We start from the raw sequence: 20023 nt of genomic DNA on the forward strand, positions 1-20023 counted from the left end.
ATGATTGTTTGCAGAAAACAGTAGCACAGTTGCAGTAGATTGTATTTCAGTATAGAGAATTGGACCGGGGTCCACAGTTCACTAGAGGTGTCTCCCATAAGATAAACAGCATGTTGGGTGAACAAATTACAGTTGGGCAATTGACAAATAAAGAGGGCATGACCATGCACATACATATTATGATGAGTATAGTGAGATTTAATTGGGCATTACGACAAAGTAAATAGACCGCTATCCAGCATGCATCTATGCCTAAAAAGTCCACCTTCAGGTTATCATCCGAACCCCTTCCAGTATTAAGTTGCTAACAACAGACAATTGCATTAAGTATTGCGCGTAATGTAATCAGTAACTACATCCTCGAACATAGCACCAATGTTTTATCCCTAGTGGCAACAGCATATCCATAATCTTAGAGATTTCTGTCACTTCCCCAGATTCACGGAGACATGAACCCACTATCGAGCATAAATACTCCCTCTTGGAGTTACAAGCATCTACTTGGCCAGAGCATCTACTAGTAATGGAGAGCATGCAAGATCATAAACAACACATAGATATAAATTGATAATCAACATAACAAGTATTCTCTATTCATCGGATCCCAACAAACACAACATATAGAATTACAGATAGATGATCTTGATCATGTTCGGCAGCTCACAAGACCCGACAATTAAGCATAATGGGGAGAAGACAACCATCTAGCTACTGCTATGGACCCATAGTCCAGGGGTAGACTACTCACACATCACTCCGGAGGCGACCATGGCGGCGTAGAGTCCTCCGGGAGATGATTCCCCTCTCCGGCAGGGTGCCGGAGGCGATCTCCTGAATCCCCCGAGATGGGATTGGCGGCGGCGGCGTCTCTGGAAGGTTTTCCGTATCGTGACTCTCGGTACTGGGGGTTTCGCGACGAAGGCTATTTGTAGGCGGAAGGGCAGGTCGAGGGGCGTCACGAGGGGCCCACACCACAGGTCGGCGCGGCCAGGGCTTGGGCCGCGCCGCCCTGTGGTTTGGCCACCTCGTGGCCCCACTTCGTCTCCTCTTCGGTCTTCTGGAAGCTTCGTGGCAAAATAGGACCCTGGGCGTTGATTTCGTCCAATTCCGAGAATATTTCCTTACTAGGATTTATGAAACCAAAAATAGCAGAAAACAGCAACTGGCACTTCGGCATCTTGTTAATAGGTTAGTTCCAGAAAATGCACGAATATGACATAAAATGTGCATAAAACATGTAGATATCATCAATAATGTGGCATGGAACATAAGAAATTATCGATACGTCGGAGACGTATCACCCGTGCACTTGCACCGTGGGGTGAGAGTGGGGTGAGAGTGAGGGTAAAAGCTGATGTGGCGAGGCTATAGTGGGGTGATGCATTGGCACCAGCCTAACATCACAATCCCAAAGCAATATGAGTCTACAAAATAATTAATAACACATTGCATGAAACCACATCTAAATTACTACCCATTATGGAGATAGTAATTTAGACTTGTAACATACCCATTATGGAGATAGTAATTTACACTAGTAACATACTCTCCCACCCCACATATGTTACTAGACTAAGTTACTCTTCAATATGAGCAGCCTAAATCACTCCCACCCTACTTTTTTGCACCTATCCAGTAAATCCTGCCTCTCTTGTCTGCACACCAAGAGATTACATTGGAATACTGCAACAAAATATTATTCTAAAGCCAGAACTTGCCTATGCATGGCCCTGCATATACAACCATCTCTTTCTAGCAGACGGAAGAGCCGGTAATTAACTAACTGTAATTTTACCGACTAGACAAAGCAGTGACAGACATATATGCACCAATGCACCATCGCTTTCTCTCTAAAATAAATGTACCATTGCTCTCTAAAGACTCAAGCAACAAAGATCTCTAGTTACAAGAATTTCTGAAATCCCTGGACCGTGATCTTGTTTTTTCTTCTGTTTTCTCATTTTTCGCTTTACTATCGAATGAACACCCGAACACTGAAATAGTGCAAAGTAACTACTTCCTCGGCGCGCACATAGTTTAAGGTAAAGTTTGACCACTAATTTAGTCAACAAAATATAAACTAGATGTTTATAAAATTTATATCATTAGATTCATATTCAAACAAGGTTTCCAGTGACATATTTTTTATGACATATTTTCCATATCTTATTGATCAAATTAATGGTCAAAGTGTTTTCTTGAACTACGTGTGTGCCTGTTAAACCGATACGGAGGGAGTACTAGTAGTACGCTGCAGTAACATGCCTAGATTAGGCTAGGCTTTCTTTTCTCTCTTTTCCAGTTTTAAATTTACCAATCTAGAAAGAGTAACAATTCAGAAATATAGTTGCATACTAAAGACATTTGCATGGAGTAAATGTACATAAAAAGAATTTCATACATAAATAATGTTCCTCTTAACCCCAGACAATGAACTATGGCAATATTAATAGTAAGTACATAAACGAAAATGACTATTCATTCATATAACTGAACACTACACATTGGAGGCTTCCTTATAAATTCTCTACAGCTAACCAACATTATTGCAAAAGCCATAAAACCCATACACCATGTTATGTGTTGTTTAGAACAACTAGTACGATCGAGAAAAAAAATGGTAGAAGTAACAGGACTTGAGATGTTAGATTGCGCTAGCTTACCCACAAACATATCATTTGAGTGAGATGTTAAAGTTAATAGACTGAAATTCTACCCCTAAAACTGCCAAGCGACGTAGACTGAAACAAACAATGGAACACCATGAATATTATATGTACCCTTACTGTATGTGCTATGCAGCAACACCGGAGAGGATAACAAATTGCGCAAATAAAGTAAATGCAAATAAAACTTGAGCTCAATAATTTGGCCCATTAGGCGGTTCCTTACAAATTATTTATGGTAACCAGCATTGTTCAAAGCCACAAAACGGAATGCATCCAAACACAAATAGATAGGAAGACCAAACTGAAATTGACATAGTAGGATATATCTAGGACATATCCAAGCCAGTGCCAGAAAACAAGAAGATTAGGCGCATACGAGCAACTGTTTTTCTAACCACATGAAGCTGGAGTGAGCCAGTGACTTTCAGCGACCATCCGGAGTCCATTTCCATTTCGCAAAACATGGCTTATAAGGTAGAGCATTCTGGAACCCTTTTTTTTTTAGGGGGACATTCTGGAACCCTTGACAACTGCTGATAACATTTACCTTTTTACTTTCCATATCGTACGACAATGTCATTTCCTCCTCGTCGGTAAGGAAAATACAATTAGAATCAGGATGAATTGCAAACGCGTTATAGTAGAAATCATCTTCGCCAGGTTCCCTCCCAAACAGTTCCGAAACAGTAATACCTTCGCCAAGTTCCCTCCACTTTCCACTAGCATAATCCTCAAGAACCCAAACATAGAGGTAGCTATCATCATCAAACTCTGCATCCTTATATATCTGCCACGCATGCAACCGTCCCTGAGATTGCCCAATGGAAACCTTATTGCTGCCACTCCACGGCATGCGGTCTGGCATATAAAACTCACCCCAATCCTCCCCCTTGGTGTCAATGGTGAGTACCGAAGCACAATCAATAGGCAAATGCATAGTGCCATTCAGGAAGACACACTCTGAATTAGCAGCCAGAGTAGTTGAGTCGCTCTCCACCGGCCGCGATCCATCGCCTTGTCTTTGATGAGTAAATCGCAATTTCTGAGAACTGGTCGTCATAGCTGGTCAGGGGCGCAAACACCGTGAAGCGAGATGGACGGGCCGCCTCGAAGCCTAGGAAGATATTCATCGGTTCATAACTCACAAGATCACCATCCTCTTCGTGCTGCACCATTAGAGGAGGCAGGACAGTCCACTTCCAAGTCATAGGATTGCACACGACATAATCATACTTGTCTTCCTCGTGACGTGACTCCCAGCATTTGCAGAGGAGAAGGCCGCCGCAACATTGCTTGACCTTGAAGTGGTGGTAGCTCCCGCGTAAGAAAGGGAGAGAAGGGTCGACCAAAGGAGGGCCTCTGCCGGACAGATTGAGAAAGTTGAAGCCTCCACGGTCATTGTAGAAGAAGCCCGACAGGGTCTGCGACGACCTCTCGCAGCTCTTGCGGATGTCCGGCTCGGAGCAGAGGGCCTGCCACGGCTTGGACACGCACTTGAAACGGCAGAGCGACTTGTAGGGTACCAGCGACAGTATTCCGAAGAGGACGTCAGTTGGGAGGCTCCCCACGGGGTGTGGCTCCTGGTCCTGCTTCGTCTACAAAAAAGCAGATACATTTCATTACGGTCAAGGCTCCATGTACTGTATTAAAGAACGGAAGATAGCAGAGGAGGGGAATGGCTGCACTCACTTCGTTCTGACGTTTCTTCTTCATCTGCAGATTGTGGAGACGGTTAATCACTACGGGAGAAACTTCATGTGCCGACGGCCAGCCCATGTGCCGACGGCCAAATGTCGGGGCCGTCGGCACAGAGGCCCTCGTCGACCAACGACGGAGCTGACCGTCGGCGCAGGGTCACCGTCGGCACACTGCTATCTACACCGACGGTCACCGTCGGTGCAAAACGGACCGTCGGCACAGGAAAATGGCACCCGAAGGTCACCGTCGGCATAGCAACGACCGTCGGTACACGCGCTGACAGGCGGGCCCAGCCGTTAAACTATCACGGAGCCGTCTGCACTGTGCCGACGGTAGCCCTCGGCGCAACGGCGGCCGTCGGCACATGGACTGACTGCTGGGTCCCCCTTCTGCTGTGCCGACGGTGACCCTCGGCGCAACGCTGGCCGTCGGCACATAGAATGATATGCACATTTTTGTTTTTCCATTTTTTTTGCATCAAAGAGATAATTATTACCCATATAATTATTAATCCCAATCATTTTTTTTGTTTATTTATTTCTCACTGCTATTTTGGCGAACCCCTTTGCGGGAAACCTATATATATGTATAAGGGCGGTATAGAACCCCTTCGCCAGAAATCGAACCTCGGAGGGGGTGAATGGCCCACACACGATACAAAATACTTAAGACCCACACACGATACAAAATACTTAAATAACTAGACTCACACACATACCAAAGCGCTTACAGAACTAGACCCACACACGAACCGAAACAGTTAAAGAACTACACCCACACAGAGGAAGCAAAACACTTAAAGAAACTACACCCACACACATGAACCAAAATACTTAAAGAACTAGACCCACACACAAACCAAAGCATTTAAATAACTACACCCACACACGAACAAAGCACTTAACACTGGGTCGACACATGACCCGCTAGACACACGGACTCGACACACACATATTAATCAGAGAAGTCGAAATCTTCATCCTCGCTGGGGGTGTCCTCTGAAGCGGTGGTTGTGAGGTTCCACAACCACCGTTCATCATTCTCCCCCCATGTCGACGCCTCTCCTTTGGCGTACTCTGCTTCAACCTCGGCCTTCCTCTGCCGCTTTCCCGCCCTCCTCTCTCTCCTGTACGTCTGCTTCTCCTTCCAGAATGCGCGCGTTGCCTCGACGTCTCCGGGATGGTCTCTGCGCCACTGTGCCATGAACTGCTCGTCCGCCTCGGTGGTATCAATCCGCCGCTGGCCAGCCCTGTACCGCCGCGCTTCACCCTGTGAGCGAAGTAGTGGCTCAGTAGAGAGACTCTGAGCTTCCGTCAGAGACCTGACCTCCGGGAAGTTCATTTCGTGGCACGGCCGGCCAAACCTCCAAGCCGCAACGTCGTATGCGCGGGCAGCAGCCTCCTTCGTATAGAAGGTGCCGAGCCACACACGCGTACCACCGGCGGTGATTTCAGCCGCGAAATGTCCCGCAGGCCGCAGGCGAACGCCGATGAAGCCCGTGTTGCTACGGCGACGAGGAGCCATCTCAGCGGCAGCTCAGCTCAGAGGATTTTGTGGTTCTACTGGATGAGAGAAGTGATGAAGGGAGAAATGTTGCTGGTGCTGTTAGTGGAGAAGCCATGGCTATATATAGGCCGACGAGGGGCTGAAACGGCGGGAAAACATGGCGGGAGAGAATGGGCGGGAAAGGGTGGGCGGGAAAAAAGGGCGGGAGAGAAGCAGCGGGAAAGGGTGGGCGGGAAAAAAGGGCGGGAGAGAAGGAGCGGGAAAGGGTGGGCGGGAAAAAAGGGCGGGAGAGAAGCAGCGGGAAAAGGGTGGGCGGGAAAAAAAGGGAAGGAGAGAAGGAGCGAGAAAGGGTGGGCGGGAAAAAAGGGCGGGAGAGAAGCAGCGGGAAAAGGGTGGGCGGGAAAAAAAGGGCAGGAGAGATTCTGCATGTATAGGGGGGAACTCCCTCGGAGGTGAACCGTAGAGAACCTTGGGATCATAGGGTATGATCCTTGTTTCCACATGTACCTATGACCTAAGCAAGCTCAAACGTAGGCATACGCCCACCGGGGGACCCCCGATGGGATGCAGTCAAAGGGGTAGACGGCGCGGTCAACAGAACTAGGGTTTCGTCAGAAATCGAGCATCGGACCTAGGGAATGGCCCCAAAAGTTGTGTGTGTCCACATGGCATGCACAAAAGTGATTTGAGATGGTTCTATATCCAATGCTACCCCCTCCGGGTGTGCCCGGCTTCTCGGACATGGGGTTCCTACACTTAGGCAGATTCTGCATGTATAGGGGGGAACTCCCTCGGAGGTGAACCGTAGAGAACCTTGGGATCATAGGGTATGATCCTTGTTTCCACATGTACCTATGACCTAACCAAGCTCAAACGTAGGCATACGCCCACCGGGGGACCCCCGATGGGATGCAGTCAAAGGGGTAGACGGCACGGTCAACAGAACTAGGGTTTCGTCAGAAATCGAGCATCGGACCTAGGGAATGGCCCCAAAAGTTGTGTGTGTCCACATGGCATGCACAAAAGTGATTTGAGATGGTTCTATATCCAATGCTACCCCCTCCGGGTGTGCCCGGCTTCTCGGACATGGGGTTCCTACACTTAGGCAGATTCTGCATGTATAGGGGGGAACTCCCTCGGAGGTGAACCGGAGAGAACCTTGGGATCATATGGGATGATCCTTGTTTCCACATGTACCTATGACCTAACCAAGCTCAAACGTAGGCATACGCCCACCGGAGGACCCCCGATGGGATGCAGTCAAAGGGGTAGACGGCGTGGTCAACAGAACTAGGGTTTCGTCAGAAATCGAGCATCGGACCTAGGGAATGGCCCCAAAAGTTGTGTGTGTCCACATGGCATGCACAAAAGTGATTTGAGATGGTTCTATATCCAATGCTACCACCTCCGGGTGTGCCCGGCTTCTCGGACATGGGGTTCCTACACTTAGGCAGATTCTGCATGTATAGGGGGGAACTCCCTCGGAGGTGAACCGGAGAGAACCTTGGGATCATAGGGTATGATCCTTGTTTCCACATGTACCTATGACCTAAGCAAGCTCAAACATAGGCATACGCCCACCGGGGGAACCCCGATGGGATGCAGTCAAAGGGGTAGACGGCGCGGTCAACAGAACTAGGGTTTCGTCAGAAATCGAGCATCGGACCTAGGGAATGGCCCCAAAAGTTGTGTGTGTCCACATGGCATGCACAAAAGTGATTTGAGATGGTTCTATATCCAATGCTACCCCCTCCGGGTGTGCCCGGCTTCTCGGACATGGGGTTCCTACACTTAGGCAGATTCTGCATGTATAGGGGGGGAACTCCCTCGGAGGTGAACCGGAGAGAACCTTGGGATCATATGGGATGATCCTTGTTTCCACATGTACCTATTACCTAACCAAGCTCAAACGTAGGCATACGCCCACCGGGGGAACCCCGATGGGATGCAGTCAAAGGGGTAGACGGCGCGATCAACAGAACTAGGGTTTCGTCAGAAATCGAGCATCGGACCTAGGGAATGGCCCCAAAAGTTGTGTGTGACCACATGGCATGCACAAAAGTGATTTGAGATGGTTCTATATCCAATGCTACCCCCTCCGGGTGTGCCCGGCTTCTCGGACATGGGGTTCCTACACTTAGGCAGATTCTGCATGTATAGGGGGGAACTCCCTCGGAGGTGAACCGGAGAGAACCTTGGGATCATAGGGTATGATCCTTGTTTCCACATGTACCTATGACCTAACCAAGATCAAACGTAGGCATACGCCCACCGGGGGAACCCCGATGGGATGCAGTCAAAGGGGTAGACGGCGCGGTCAACAGAACTAGGGTTTCGTCAGAAATCGAGCATCGGACCTAGGGAATGGCCCCAAAAGTTGTGTGTGTCCACATGGCATGCACAAAAGTGATTTGAGATGGTTCTATATCCAATGCTACCCCCTCCGGGTGTGCCCGGCTTCTCGGACATGGGGTTCCTACACTTAGGATTATTCTGAATGTTTAGGGGGAACTCCCTCGGAGGTGAACCGGAGAGAACCTTGGGATCATATGGGATGATCCTTGTTTCCACATGTACCTATGACCTAACCAAGCTCAAACGTAGGCATACGCCCACCGGGGGAACCCCGATGGGATGCAGTCAAAGGGGTAGATGGCGCGGTCAACAGAACTAGGGTTTCGTCAGAAATCGAGCATCGGACCTAGGGAATGGCCCCAAAAGTTGTGTGTGTCCACATGGCATGCACAAAAGTGATTTGAGATGGTTCTATATCCAATGCTACCCCCTCCGGGTGTGCCCGGCTTCTCGGACATGGGGTTCCTACACTTAGGCAGATTCTGCATGTATAGGGGGGAACTCCCTCGGAGGTGAACCGGAGAGAGAACCTTGGGATCATAGGGTATGATCCTTGTTTCCACATGTACCTATGACCTAACCAAGCTCAAACATAGGCATACGCCCACCGGGGGAACCCCGATGGGATGCAGTCAAAGGGGTAGACGGCGCGATCAACAGAACTAGGGTTTCGTCAGAAATCGAGCATCGGACCTAGGGAATGGCCCCAAAAGTTGTGTGTGTCCACATGGCATGCACAAAAGTGATTTGAGATGGTTCTATATCCAATGCTACCCCTCCGGGTGTGCCCGGCTTCTCGGACATGGGGTTCCTACACTTAGGCAGATTCTGCATGTATAGGGGGGAACTCCCTCGGAGGTGAACCGGAGAGAACCTTGGGATCATAGGGTATGATCCTTGTTTCCACATGTACCTATGACCTAACCAAGCTCAAACGTAGGCATACGCCCACCGGGGGAACCCCGATGGGATGCAGTCAAAGGGGTAGATGGCGCGGTCAACAGAACTAGGGTTTCGTCAGAAATCGAGCATCGGACCTAGGGAATGGCCCCAAAAGTTGTGTGTGTCCACATGGCATGCACAAAAGTGATTTGAGATGGTTCTATATCCAATGCTACCCCATCCGGGTGTGCCCGGCTTCTCGGACATGGGGTTCCTACACTTAGGCAGATTCTGCATGTATAGGGGGGAACTCCCTCGGAGGTGAACCGGAGAGAACCTTGGGATCATATGGGATGATCCTTGTTTCCACATGTACCTATGACCTAACCAAGCTCAAACGTAGGCATACGCCCACCGGGGGACCCCCGATGGGATGCAGTCAAAGGGGTAGACGGCGCGGTCAACAGAACTAGGGTTTCGTCAGAAATCGAGCATCGGACCTAGGGAATGGCCCCAAAAGTTGTGTGTGTCCACATGGCATGCACAAAAGTGATTTGAGATGGTTCTATATCCAATGCTACCCCCTCCGGGTGTGCCCGGCTTCTCGGACATGGGGTTCCTAACTTCCTACACTTATTGTTTAGGGTTAGGGTTAGGGTTATGATTTGAGATGATCTATTCTATTCTTATTTTTTGTAGTAAATAGTGACAATATTTATTTAAAAAAATAAAAAGGAAAATAAAAAATAAAATAAAAAAATAAAAAAATAAAAAAATAAAAAAAATAAAAAAAACTGCCTGTGCCGACGGTCACCGTCGGCACAACATCACCGTCGGCACAGGTGGGTCGACCATAATGGTCAGACCCACCAACGCGCGCCCCACACACACGCAGAGCCACGCCACATCCACTCGACCACCCACCGCCGCCGCCACCCACCGCCACCCGCCGCCGCGCCATCCCCGCCGCCGAGCTGCTCCGCCGCCGCTCCGGCGGATCCCGCCGAGCTGCTCCGCCGCCACCCGCCGTCGCGCCATCCCCGGAGCAACCCGGGCCGCCCCCGCCGCCGCCGTCCTCCCGGCCGCCGCCGCTGCTGTTGCCGCGCCGCCGTCGCCGCTGCCCGCGCCGCCGCCGCTTCGCACCCTGCCCCCGCGCGCCGCCGCCCTGCCCCAGCGCGCCGCCTTCCTCCCGGCCACCGCCGCCCTTGCCCCGCAGCCCGCCGCCGTCCTCTCCGGCCGCCGCTGCTGCGCGCCGCCTTCCTCCGGCCGCCGTCGCTGCTTTCGCAGCCCGCCGGCCATGGTAAGGTTCTTACCTTTTATTTATTTTTTTTAGCTTTTTAGTATTTGCAATTAGCTAGGTAATTTGAAATGTAAATAATTTGAAAGAAACATGTAAAGAATTTGGAAATTGAAATGAAGTAAAATAGAATTTGCAAATTGAAATTGAAATTGTAATGTAAATTTGCAAATTGAAATTGAAATGAAGTAAAGAATTGAAATAGAATTGTAATTGTAAATTTGCAAATTGAAATAGAATTTGCAAATTGAAATTGAAATTGAAATGAAGTAAAGAATTTGGAAATTGAAATTGAAATTGTAATGTAAATTGAAATGAAAATGAAGGAATAGAAATGGAAATTGAAGTGAAATAAATTAGAATTTTGTAGAAATGCATTTGTTTTATGAATTGATGAATTTGCATTGACAAATTTTTATTATTTTAACTAGGTCCAGTAGTGAGCATCCCGCGTGACGATCCCGGATCTTGCGGCGCATCTCTACGGCCGTCGACATCGCCGGTTGTTCGACTACTTCCTCTACAGCAGAGGGTGAGCTGAATTGCCGACTCCCCCTCCGCATTTTTTATGTCATTAGATTTCATTTCTCCGTCAAGTCGCGTAACCTAGGTGTCAATTCCCGTCCGCAAGCGTTACGCGGATAAATATGCATTAGTGGTCAGCATATTTTGAACCGTAACGCTTGTGGCATTTACGGGACAGTCGCCGGACCCGTAGTTGGGTACGTTTTCCATGTTCTGCTCGGGTGCGAGACAGGATTTCGGCAGCGCCTCCATGTTGTTCTCCGGATGCACATCCTCTCGGCTTTTTGCCGAGACGTGTATCGGGAGAGCAGCGGGGAGGTGCTGCCGAAATTCTGTCTCGCACCCGAGCAGAACGTGGAGAACGTACCCAACTACGGGTCCGGGGGCTGCTAGGAGCCCACCTAGTAGAGATGTTGGTTGATGCACGCGTTTTCGCCGGTAGAAAAGTAAAAATATGATGCATTCAATTTCATGCTACTATTTGTTGTTTGTCACGCAATAAAGCAGGATGGCTGATAATGAGTGGATGTACAGTGGCCGTGTTAGTTCGACTCAAGTGACAGATGAATGGAAATGGAAGACCGATTTGTTAGTGAAGGAGTTAGCTCGTGGTTCGAAGGGGATTGTTCGTCCCCGTTGCCCTTGCAATGTCTGCAGGAGGCGTCATCCTAAGGATATTCTAGAGATGACTAAACACCTTTGGTGGAATGGGTATATGCGTGACTACGACCCGCCGGTCGACTTTTCTCGGCACGAACGTGATAGAGGTGAGGTGATGCGGCATCGGATCGATGGCAATGAGAACGATGGCATCTTAAACTTGCTAGATGATCTTCGGGATGCTGACATGCCAGAGTTACCATGGGACGAACAGTCTGAACCGGAGGAACCGCCTGAATCGGAGGGACCGCCACAACCGGAGGAACTTCCAGAGGAGGAACCTGAGCCAACCGCGAGGGCCTTCATTGATATGATGGCCTCAGCTAGGAGGCCTCTATACCCGGGTGCAAAAATGTCTCAACTTGATGGCATCACGCAGTTGCTAGCCGACAAGTGCATGTTTGAGAGTACTCGAGCATCCTTTGAAAAGACTCTGAACACAGTAGGTAACATGTTGCCTGAAGGTCATTGCTTGCCCAAGACCATGTACGAAACGAAGAAAATCTTGAAAGCATTGAAAATGGATTATGTAACATATGATGTCTGTCCAAAACTTTGCCTTTTGTTTTGGAAAGACTATGCGGATGACAAGTATTGTGCCAAGTGTGGTCACTCTAGGTATCATGAGGTAGATGTAGGCAATGGTCAGAAGAGGCAGACAAAAGTAGCCATAAAGATTCTTCGTTATCTCCCATTCATCAAAAGAATCCAGCGGCTTTACATGTTCGAGGAGACTGCCAAGCAGATGACATGGCATAAGACCGGGATAAGATTGCAAGACGAGAAGAAACGGGTACCCATGGTACATCCATCTGATGGTCAATCATGGAAGCACTTCGATGAAAAGCACCCAAATGAGGCAAGTGAGGCTCGGAATGTTAGAATTGCGATAGCAACCGATGGATTCAACCCATATGGTATGTCGACTGCCGCGTACAGCTGCTGGCCCGTGTTTGTTATTCCGCTCAATCTCCCTCCCGGAGTCGTAATGCAAAGGAAGAACATATTCTTGTCGATGATCCTTCCAGGGCCTGAATATCCAGGGAAGAAATTGAGTGTCTTAATGCAACCACTTGTGGATGATTTGCACCACTCGTGGCATCACGGTACATTGACATACGACCGAGCATCAAAGAGAAACTTCATCATGAAAGTTTGGTTCCACTATTCGATGCATGACCTACCCGGGTACGCCCTATTCTGTGGGCATAGTACAGCTGGTAAGATTCCATGCCCAAGGTGCGGTGCACGAACTAGAATTCAGGCACCTAAAAGCTGGACACAAATATGTTGCCTTTGACAAACACCGCAAGTTCCTCAGTCCAGGGCATCAGTTCAGATCTGACAAGAAAAACTTCACGAAAGGCGTAGTTGTGCTTGAACATAAAGAAATACCAAAGTTCAATGGTGCAACTGTTGATGCTGAGCTACGTGCTCTCCAGCCTAGTAAGGAACCCGGCCACCAATTTGAGGGATATGGTAAAACGCACAACTGGACTCACATAGCAGGCATAACAGAGCTCGAGTATTACAAGGACCTTGAACTTCCCCATAATATCGATATGATGCACGCCGAAAAGAATTGTGGGGAGGCATTCCTTAACACCTGCTGCAACATACCAGGCAAGTCAAGGGATAATGTTTCAGCTATAGTCGATATTGAGGAGATATGTGACAGGGTGGCTCTACACATGCAGCCTCACGAGGGCAATCGAAAAGGTTGGTTAAAGCCGCATGCCAAGTACCGTCTTGATAGCGCCGACAAGAAGGAGGCATTTACGTGGCTCAAATATGACGTGATGTTCCCCGATGGTTATTGTTCGAATATGAGTAAGGGAGTCAATCTTGCTACAGGAAAAATAAACGGGCTCAAGAGTCACGACTATCATATATGGATTGAGCGGCTGATGCCGGTGATGCTTCGAGGGTATCTCCCCGATCATGTCTGGCGAGTGCTTGCGGAGGTGAGCCATTTTTTCCGCACGGTCTGTGCTAAGCAGATATGTACCGAGGTGATTGAGAAGCTGCAGGAGCAAGTGCCGGACATGCTATGCAAGTTAGAGATGATATTCCCCCAGGCTTCTTCACTCCGATGTTACATCTCATCGTGCATCTCGCCAACGAGGCACTCTTGGGGGGACCGGTGCAGTATCGTTGGCAGTTTTGTATTGAGAGGGAGTTCAAATATATTCGGTACAAATGTGGAAACAAAAATAAGATTGAAGCATGCTTAGCTGAGGCAACTCTCCTCCATGAGATGGCAGACGCCACGACAATGTACTATGCCAATGATGTGCCCACTAAGCATAACCCGGTCGCTCGGTACAATTCCGATGAGCCCAACCGTGACCCAAAGCTCTTGCTCTTCAAATATCCCGGTGGCAAGGCCGGTGCCTCAAAAGTGGAGAACATTTCGCCAGAAGAGAAGGATTGCATAATGCTTTACGTGCTTATGAACATGGAGGAAGTGGTCGATTTCATGAGGTAAAATGATGAACCAATTACTTTGCAACCAGTAACTTGGTTTTGGTCTAATACGTATTTTCTCCTTTCAGCCAATTCCATGATGAAATGTGGTCAGGAAGAAATGGTCCCACTCCCACGCAGTGGTACACTCTTCTGAAAGAGGGTGCCCCGCCCTTAAATAAAAGCTTCGTGAACTGGTTCCATGAAAAAGTAATTTCTCAAATGTTCCTCTTACTTTCCAATCCGTGACTTGTCTTATTACACGTAACTAATGCACAAAATAATCTGAACTGAACTTGTAGGGAGCTGATCCCAACGTTGAGATGACAGATGAGTTGAGATGCGTTTCCCAGGGTTTTAACCGTAGAGTCCATACGCATGAGAAGTATGATGTAAATGGGTATCGCTTCCATACGGAGTTTCACCAGAAGAACCGGCCTAATGCAAAAACAATAAATACTGGGGTCTACACCCGCGGAGCCGATGATCTTGATTACTATGGAAGGTTACAAAAGGTATACGAGTTGATGTTCAACAACGCAAACATAGAACTCAAGCTCTTTGTGTTCAAATGCCACTGGTTTGACCCACACGGTGGAATGAGAAGCACCCCCTCCATTGGTTTAGTTGAAGTTAGGCCTACAACCACCTACAGCGGATCCAACGTCTATGTTGTGGCTCACCAAACCAAGCAAGTTTATTATTTGTCCTACCCATGTCAGAATGAGGAACTCATGGGCTGGGAAGTCGTGTTCCAGGTATCGCCACATGGTAAGCTACCCATCCCCTCCGAGGACGATTACAACAACATTGACCCGGTAACATATGAGGGAATTTTCTATCAAGAGGAAGAGCAGTTCGGGGCTCTTCAAATAGACATAGGTCTTCAGGATCTCCACAACGATGTACAAATGCGTGGTGAGACCGTGGTGGACCTGAAGGACATAGCTATGCTCACCAAGCGCCATGCGAACAAAGACAACATTGTCGAGACTCAACCGGAACCCAATGCCGACCATGAATACTCATATGATACTGATTTTGATAGTGAGGCTGAGAACCCAATGCCTAGAGATGAGAGTGGTGATGAATGGTGAGGGTCTTTTATGCTTAGTACCTACATTATCATTATGCTTAATACATACATTTGTCATTATGCTTAGTACCTACATTATCATTATGCTTAATACATACATTTGTCATTATGCTTAATACCTACATTTTTCATTATGCTTAGTACCTATATTTGTCATTATGCTTAGTGTTTACTCATTTTCAACATGCTTATTAATTATTTTCTCTTTTCTTATGCAGGTAATTGCCCAATATGAGCGGACGGAAGGCATCATCGAGCTCCTTGCTTGATCAGATGCATCAGCGGAAGCCAGGGCCGGGTGCTTCCAGACGGAGTGGAAGACCCATTGTTCCCACCCGGCGTTACGAAGACGCAGACGGAGGACGGGGAGGACGAGGGGGAGGACGAGCTGGAGGACGAGCTGGAGGACGAGGGGGAGGACGAGCTGGAGGACGAGGGGGAGGACGAGCTGGAGGACGAGGGGGGATGCACAGCTCCTTCTAGCTGACATTCCCTCTGCTTCTGGCTCAGTGGCTTCACAGTCTATGGACGAGGAGGAGGACACTAGGGAGGAGGAGGAGGACACTAGGGAGGAGGAGGAGGAGTCTAGGGACGAGGAGGCTTCGACGGAGATGGCTCCGAAGAAGTTGCGGATTCGTGGGGAAGCGCAGGTTCCCGATGAGAGTAAGGAACCTGCTACGGAGGATGAGAAGTGGCTCCTTGTCCCAGGAAAGATAGAGTAAGTAGTAAGGTGATTTCATTTACGTTATGACACTTAGCATTTTCTAATGTTTGATAATTGTGCAGGAATTTCACATACACGGGGAAGAATGTCCGCGTGCCAGGGAGTCTGATTGGAGCTGCTATTAGGAAGTACTGGCCGGGGATGTACACTCCGGTCCTTGGGGGCGAGTCCAAGCTAGCCTACACTTGGGAAGACTTTGAGATAGCGCCTTACCCTGGCTTTACTTCCGCCGCCGACGCCGTGATCAAGAAGTTTTGGGTACGTAATGCATACTCTTTGGGTTTCGTTCATATGTAGTTGATAACCCCACCGTGATAACTCATGCCTCTCACACTTTCTGTTATGCTTGATTGCAGCGCAATTATAGGGTGGCGACTGAGCATAAGGAGAGGGCGGACGTGGTGCTCCGTAACATGTGTCGGAAGTTGACACGGCAGCAGTGGTACAACCAGAGGATCACGTGCATCGGCCACTTCTATGCTGAGCAGGGCGTAAGGTACACAAAGCCTGAGATTGTGCAGGGACTCGCCCCGGCTATGACGATAGAGGACTTCATGTCGGTAAGTAATTGTCAATGCGATTCTATGTACTGCGGCTAACTTGCAACTATATTGTTTGTTCTTCAAATGAGTTTTGATTTTGCAGGTTGTACCACATTGGGCTGATAATAATAAGAGGGCCGCCTTCATGGAGTTGGTCAAGAATTGGGTCGGCGAAAACCCCGATTTCAAGGCCGTGAGCGACCGGAACAAGGCCAACCGTGGGAATCAGGGAACACACACTGCGGGGAGCAGCAGCACCGATCGCTATCGGGAGCGTCTGGTACATATAAAAATGGAACAAGCTGCATTTTTTTGATTTTCGATGATATGCATAACATTTGTTTTGTGATGCAGGGGAAGAAGCTCGGGAGGGAACTTGGTGAGATGGAAGCGTGGACGCACATGAAGCTGGTGACGCCCCGTCCGAACGAGCCTCGGCCCGCGCCTGAGATGTACTACGGCAAGGCCAAAGAGAACAAGGAAAGATACTGCGAGGAGTACGCCAAGCTCCATCCAGAGGTGGAGGACCCTATGACCGAGCCGGTCGACGAGGTGGCGATGATGCTGGCGGGGTCCGGCCAGCCGCATGGACGTCCTGCCTGCCTTGCTGGGGGTTTCAAGCCTCAGAGGAACTTCACGCAGATCAAGGCTACCCTCCCCTCCGGCAGCTACGCTACCTCCTCGCGGACTACATGCCGTTCTCGGGTAGAGGTAGATGTAAGTCATCCACACTTTCATCCTCTGTTTTGACTCTTGTTCCTGAATGGCTATGTTGATGAGACACATTATTTCTGAAATTGTAGATTCAGCTCGAGGAGGCCTATGCAGTAGCTTACGAGGAGTATCTCGAGAAGATTAAGGAGCATGACCTTGTGAAAGATGCCTATGTCCAGTGGACGAGCAACCAGATGGCGGTAAGTTTCAATCTCTATGGTTGCAAAACATCATAAGTCCCCATGTTTGAATCTGAGCTATCTCTCCCGTTTCTTGCAGAGTTTCACTCGGTTCATGATGACTGGAGTGCGAGAGGAACCACTCCCAGAGCCACCTCATCCGGGGCCGACGCCAGTGTTCCCGTCCAAGGAGGAGTTCTATATCATGTACAAGCGTCAGCGTCAGTTGACCCCGGTAAGTTGCTAACTTGGCTAAGTTGCTAACTTGGTGTGACATGGCTAAGTTGCTAACTCCCTCCAACATGTAGGGATTGGGAGAATCCGGGAACGACGCTCCTGATGGTACGCCGATGCACCCCGGTCGCTGTTCTCCTGGTGCTTCTGCCGAACCTCGGCATGGTTCTGCTTCCGGTGGCTCTCGTCGTGGTTCTACCTCCCCGAGCACCGTCGAAATACAGCGGCCTCACTTCACCCACTCGGAGCTAGATCGTCTGGAGCTAGATCGTCACTCGGGTGGTGCACCACCATAGTTTCTACATTGTACTAGCACATGATGACACGCTCCATCTTTGTAGTGGATCCCGTGTATGTACCATGGTCTTGTATGCTATATTTGTGCTATTTGTGAGATTTGATGCTATATTTGTGAGATTTGGTGCTATACGGTGATATCTTTGTGCTATATGGTGCTATATATGTTACTGGATATTCAATGTTATAATATGTGCATTTTGTGCGATTTTCTGAGCAAATTGAGCCAAAATGGCAAAAATCAGAAAAAAACTGGGCCGGCTGTGCCGACGGTGTCACCGTCGGCACAGGCCCATAGCTGTGCCAAATGGCAGGGTCTGTGCCGACGGTGACACCGTCGGCACAGCCGGCCCAGTTTCGCGCGTTTTTTCCAGTTTGAATGCCACCGTTTTGCCGCCAGTTCTGGGAAAAAAAAAGCAAAACTGTACACCGTCGGCACAGCTGGGGACGTTGACGGCGCCGGCGTGACGGCTGGTTGGCTCTGCCGACGATGGGGCGGCCGACGGCCACCGTCCAGCCGTCGGCGTACGACTGTGCCGACGGTGACCTGCTACGCCGACGGTGCGTGCGCAGACCCCGACGCCTGCTGTGCCGACGGGGAGACGCCGACGGTGACCGTCGGCAGAGCCTGTGCCGACGGTGAACCTTACTGTGCCGACGGTGCGGGGCCGTCGGTGTAGCCGGTTGTTCCCGTAGTGAATTCTGATGATTCGGAGAAGTAAGATCCAAGGTCATCTACAGAGCGCAAACCCTACCTTGGTGGTCGGCCGGTGGCCTTGTTCCCTGCGGCCTTGCTCGCTTCCTCCTCCTCCTCCTGGCGGCATCACCTCCTGCTCGGCTCGCCTGACTAGAATCGCTCGATCGACCTGATGGCGGTGCGGCGGCTCGCGGAAACTAGTAGAGGGTTTTGAAGGACTGCCGCGGCTGTACAACTTCGTTTCCCCCCTTGATATAAGTGGAAAGACTAATGCTACATCTAGGTGGCTTTCTAAAATAATGCTCATACCACCATTTGGTAAGAAAATAAATTGTAGTCCTCACATCTTGCGTCTCACCGGCCGAAACTGCCGCCAAGAGAAACGATGTCATAGTCATACCATATGATTGGTCCGACATGAAGAAAAAAACATCCATATGTGAATCTGAATTTCCCAAATCATTGTTATGCATCTCCAGGTTTTCAGCTTTCCTTTTTTTTTGGAAAGTCATTGCTGTAGGAAATTCTATAAACCGAGAAGCATTGACAAACTCAACAAGAATAGGCAAATAATGTCCCGCACAAATAAGACACTCTATGTTACTTAATACATGGGGATTTGATTCCCAGCCGGAATCGGCGGAAAAGCGTCCCGGGTCGATTTTAGATCGACAGATCCGGAACTAGTCCGTTTAGGATTGAAAACAACGAAGAGATCCTTTAGGAAACGTACCCAGGACCTGAAGGACGCAGACTCCTGAGGATTAGTGGTTGCCCTAACCTAAACCGAGGAGGCGAAGAACTGATTGATGAGCCGGCCAGATATTGCTTTACGGTCTCACGGTAAGGACTGCAGTCTGATAAGGACTCTCCCTAGCTCTCACGGTCGCACGTGTGCCCTGTATATATAGAGGTGTCTGATTTTCTTACCCAAACAATCAAATCGTAGTGCTGCAGATCCCAATGGCAAGCTCAAGTTCTTTCACGGAGGAGGAGCTGGTGGAACCGCAGGTTCAGAAAAGCCCACCAGCGGAGTCGGCCGGAAACGCTGCAGAGACGACGAGGGACACAGTCAAGAGGAAGAAGAAGATCTTGGTTCAGGAGCCAGGGTGGTATGTTAAACACGTCCTATCCTACAAGCCAGTAGAACTTAAGGAACCGGAGGTGCCCGAGGCCATCATCAAGCACGATCCTGTCCTGGCGGCTAACATGTACATCATGATGGCCAACTCGGCCCTCTATGACGAGTACACGAAAGAGGATATGCTTGAGAAGCAGAGGAACTTCAGGCACCAGTTAAAAACCCAGGGCAGAGTCACACGTGAGATCGAGGTCGATGAAGACGATGACAGGTTTGAATGTGCTGCCGCCAGAACGGGACGCAGGAGACACCGCCCTGGGGTCATGAACAAGCAAGATGGACAGACCAGGAAGCTCAATTGAATTGTGTGTCGGTTCTTATGCTACTCCCTCAAATAGTGA

The 20023-nt window shown here is 49.2% G+C and overlaps 1 protein-coding gene, 1 long non-coding RNA gene and 1 pseudogene across 2 annotated transcripts; 2 read left to right on the forward strand and 1 right to left on the reverse strand.

Moving 5' to 3' along the window:
* Nucleotides 1-3093: 3093 nt before the first annotated feature.
* LOC127326047 (F-box protein At5g49610-like) lies at nt 3094-10148 on the reverse strand (annotated as a pseudogene).
* A 5231-nt stretch (nt 10149-15379) lies between these two features.
* On the forward strand, nt 15380-17170 carry LOC127326048 (uncharacterized). The gene is made up of 5 exons (XM_051352877.2): nt 15380-15872; nt 15941-16136; nt 16235-16438; nt 16524-16700; nt 16775-17170. The coding sequence occupies exons 1-5, from the start codon at nt 15679-15681 to the stop codon at nt 17168-17170; spliced, it is 1167 nt and encodes a 388-aa protein (XP_051208837.2). The 5' UTR covers nt 15380-15678.
* A 65-nt stretch (nt 17171-17235) lies between these two features.
* Nucleotides 17236-17851, forward strand: LOC139835714 (uncharacterized). The gene is made up of 3 exons (XR_011751229.1): nt 17236-17334; nt 17414-17548; nt 17622-17851. It is a non-coding gene; the product is annotated as an uncharacterized lncRNA (long non-coding RNA).
* Nucleotides 17852-20023: the final 2172 nt, after the last annotated feature.

The sequence above is a fragment of the Lolium perenne genome, chromosome 1 (assembly GCF_019359855.2).
Source record: "Lolium perenne isolate Kyuss_39 chromosome 1, Kyuss_2.0, whole genome shotgun sequence".
Lineage (NCBI taxonomy): Eukaryota > Viridiplantae > Streptophyta > Magnoliopsida > Poales > Poaceae > Lolium > Lolium perenne.

Bases quoted from the DNA above. Each gene is read 5' to 3' on its own strand.
- LOC127326048 (XM_051352877.2), top strand. From the start codon at position 15,679: ATGGACGAGGAGGAGGACACTAGGGAGGAGGAGGAGGACACTAGGGAG. The intron at 16,137-16,234 runs GTACGTAATGCA...GCTTGATTGCAG, and splicing joins CCGTGATCAAGAAGTTTTGG to CGCAATTATAGGGTGGCGAC. The intron at 16,439-16,523 runs GTAAGTAATTGT...TTGATTTTGCAG, and splicing joins CGATAGAGGACTTCATGTCG to GTTGTACCACATTGGGCTGA.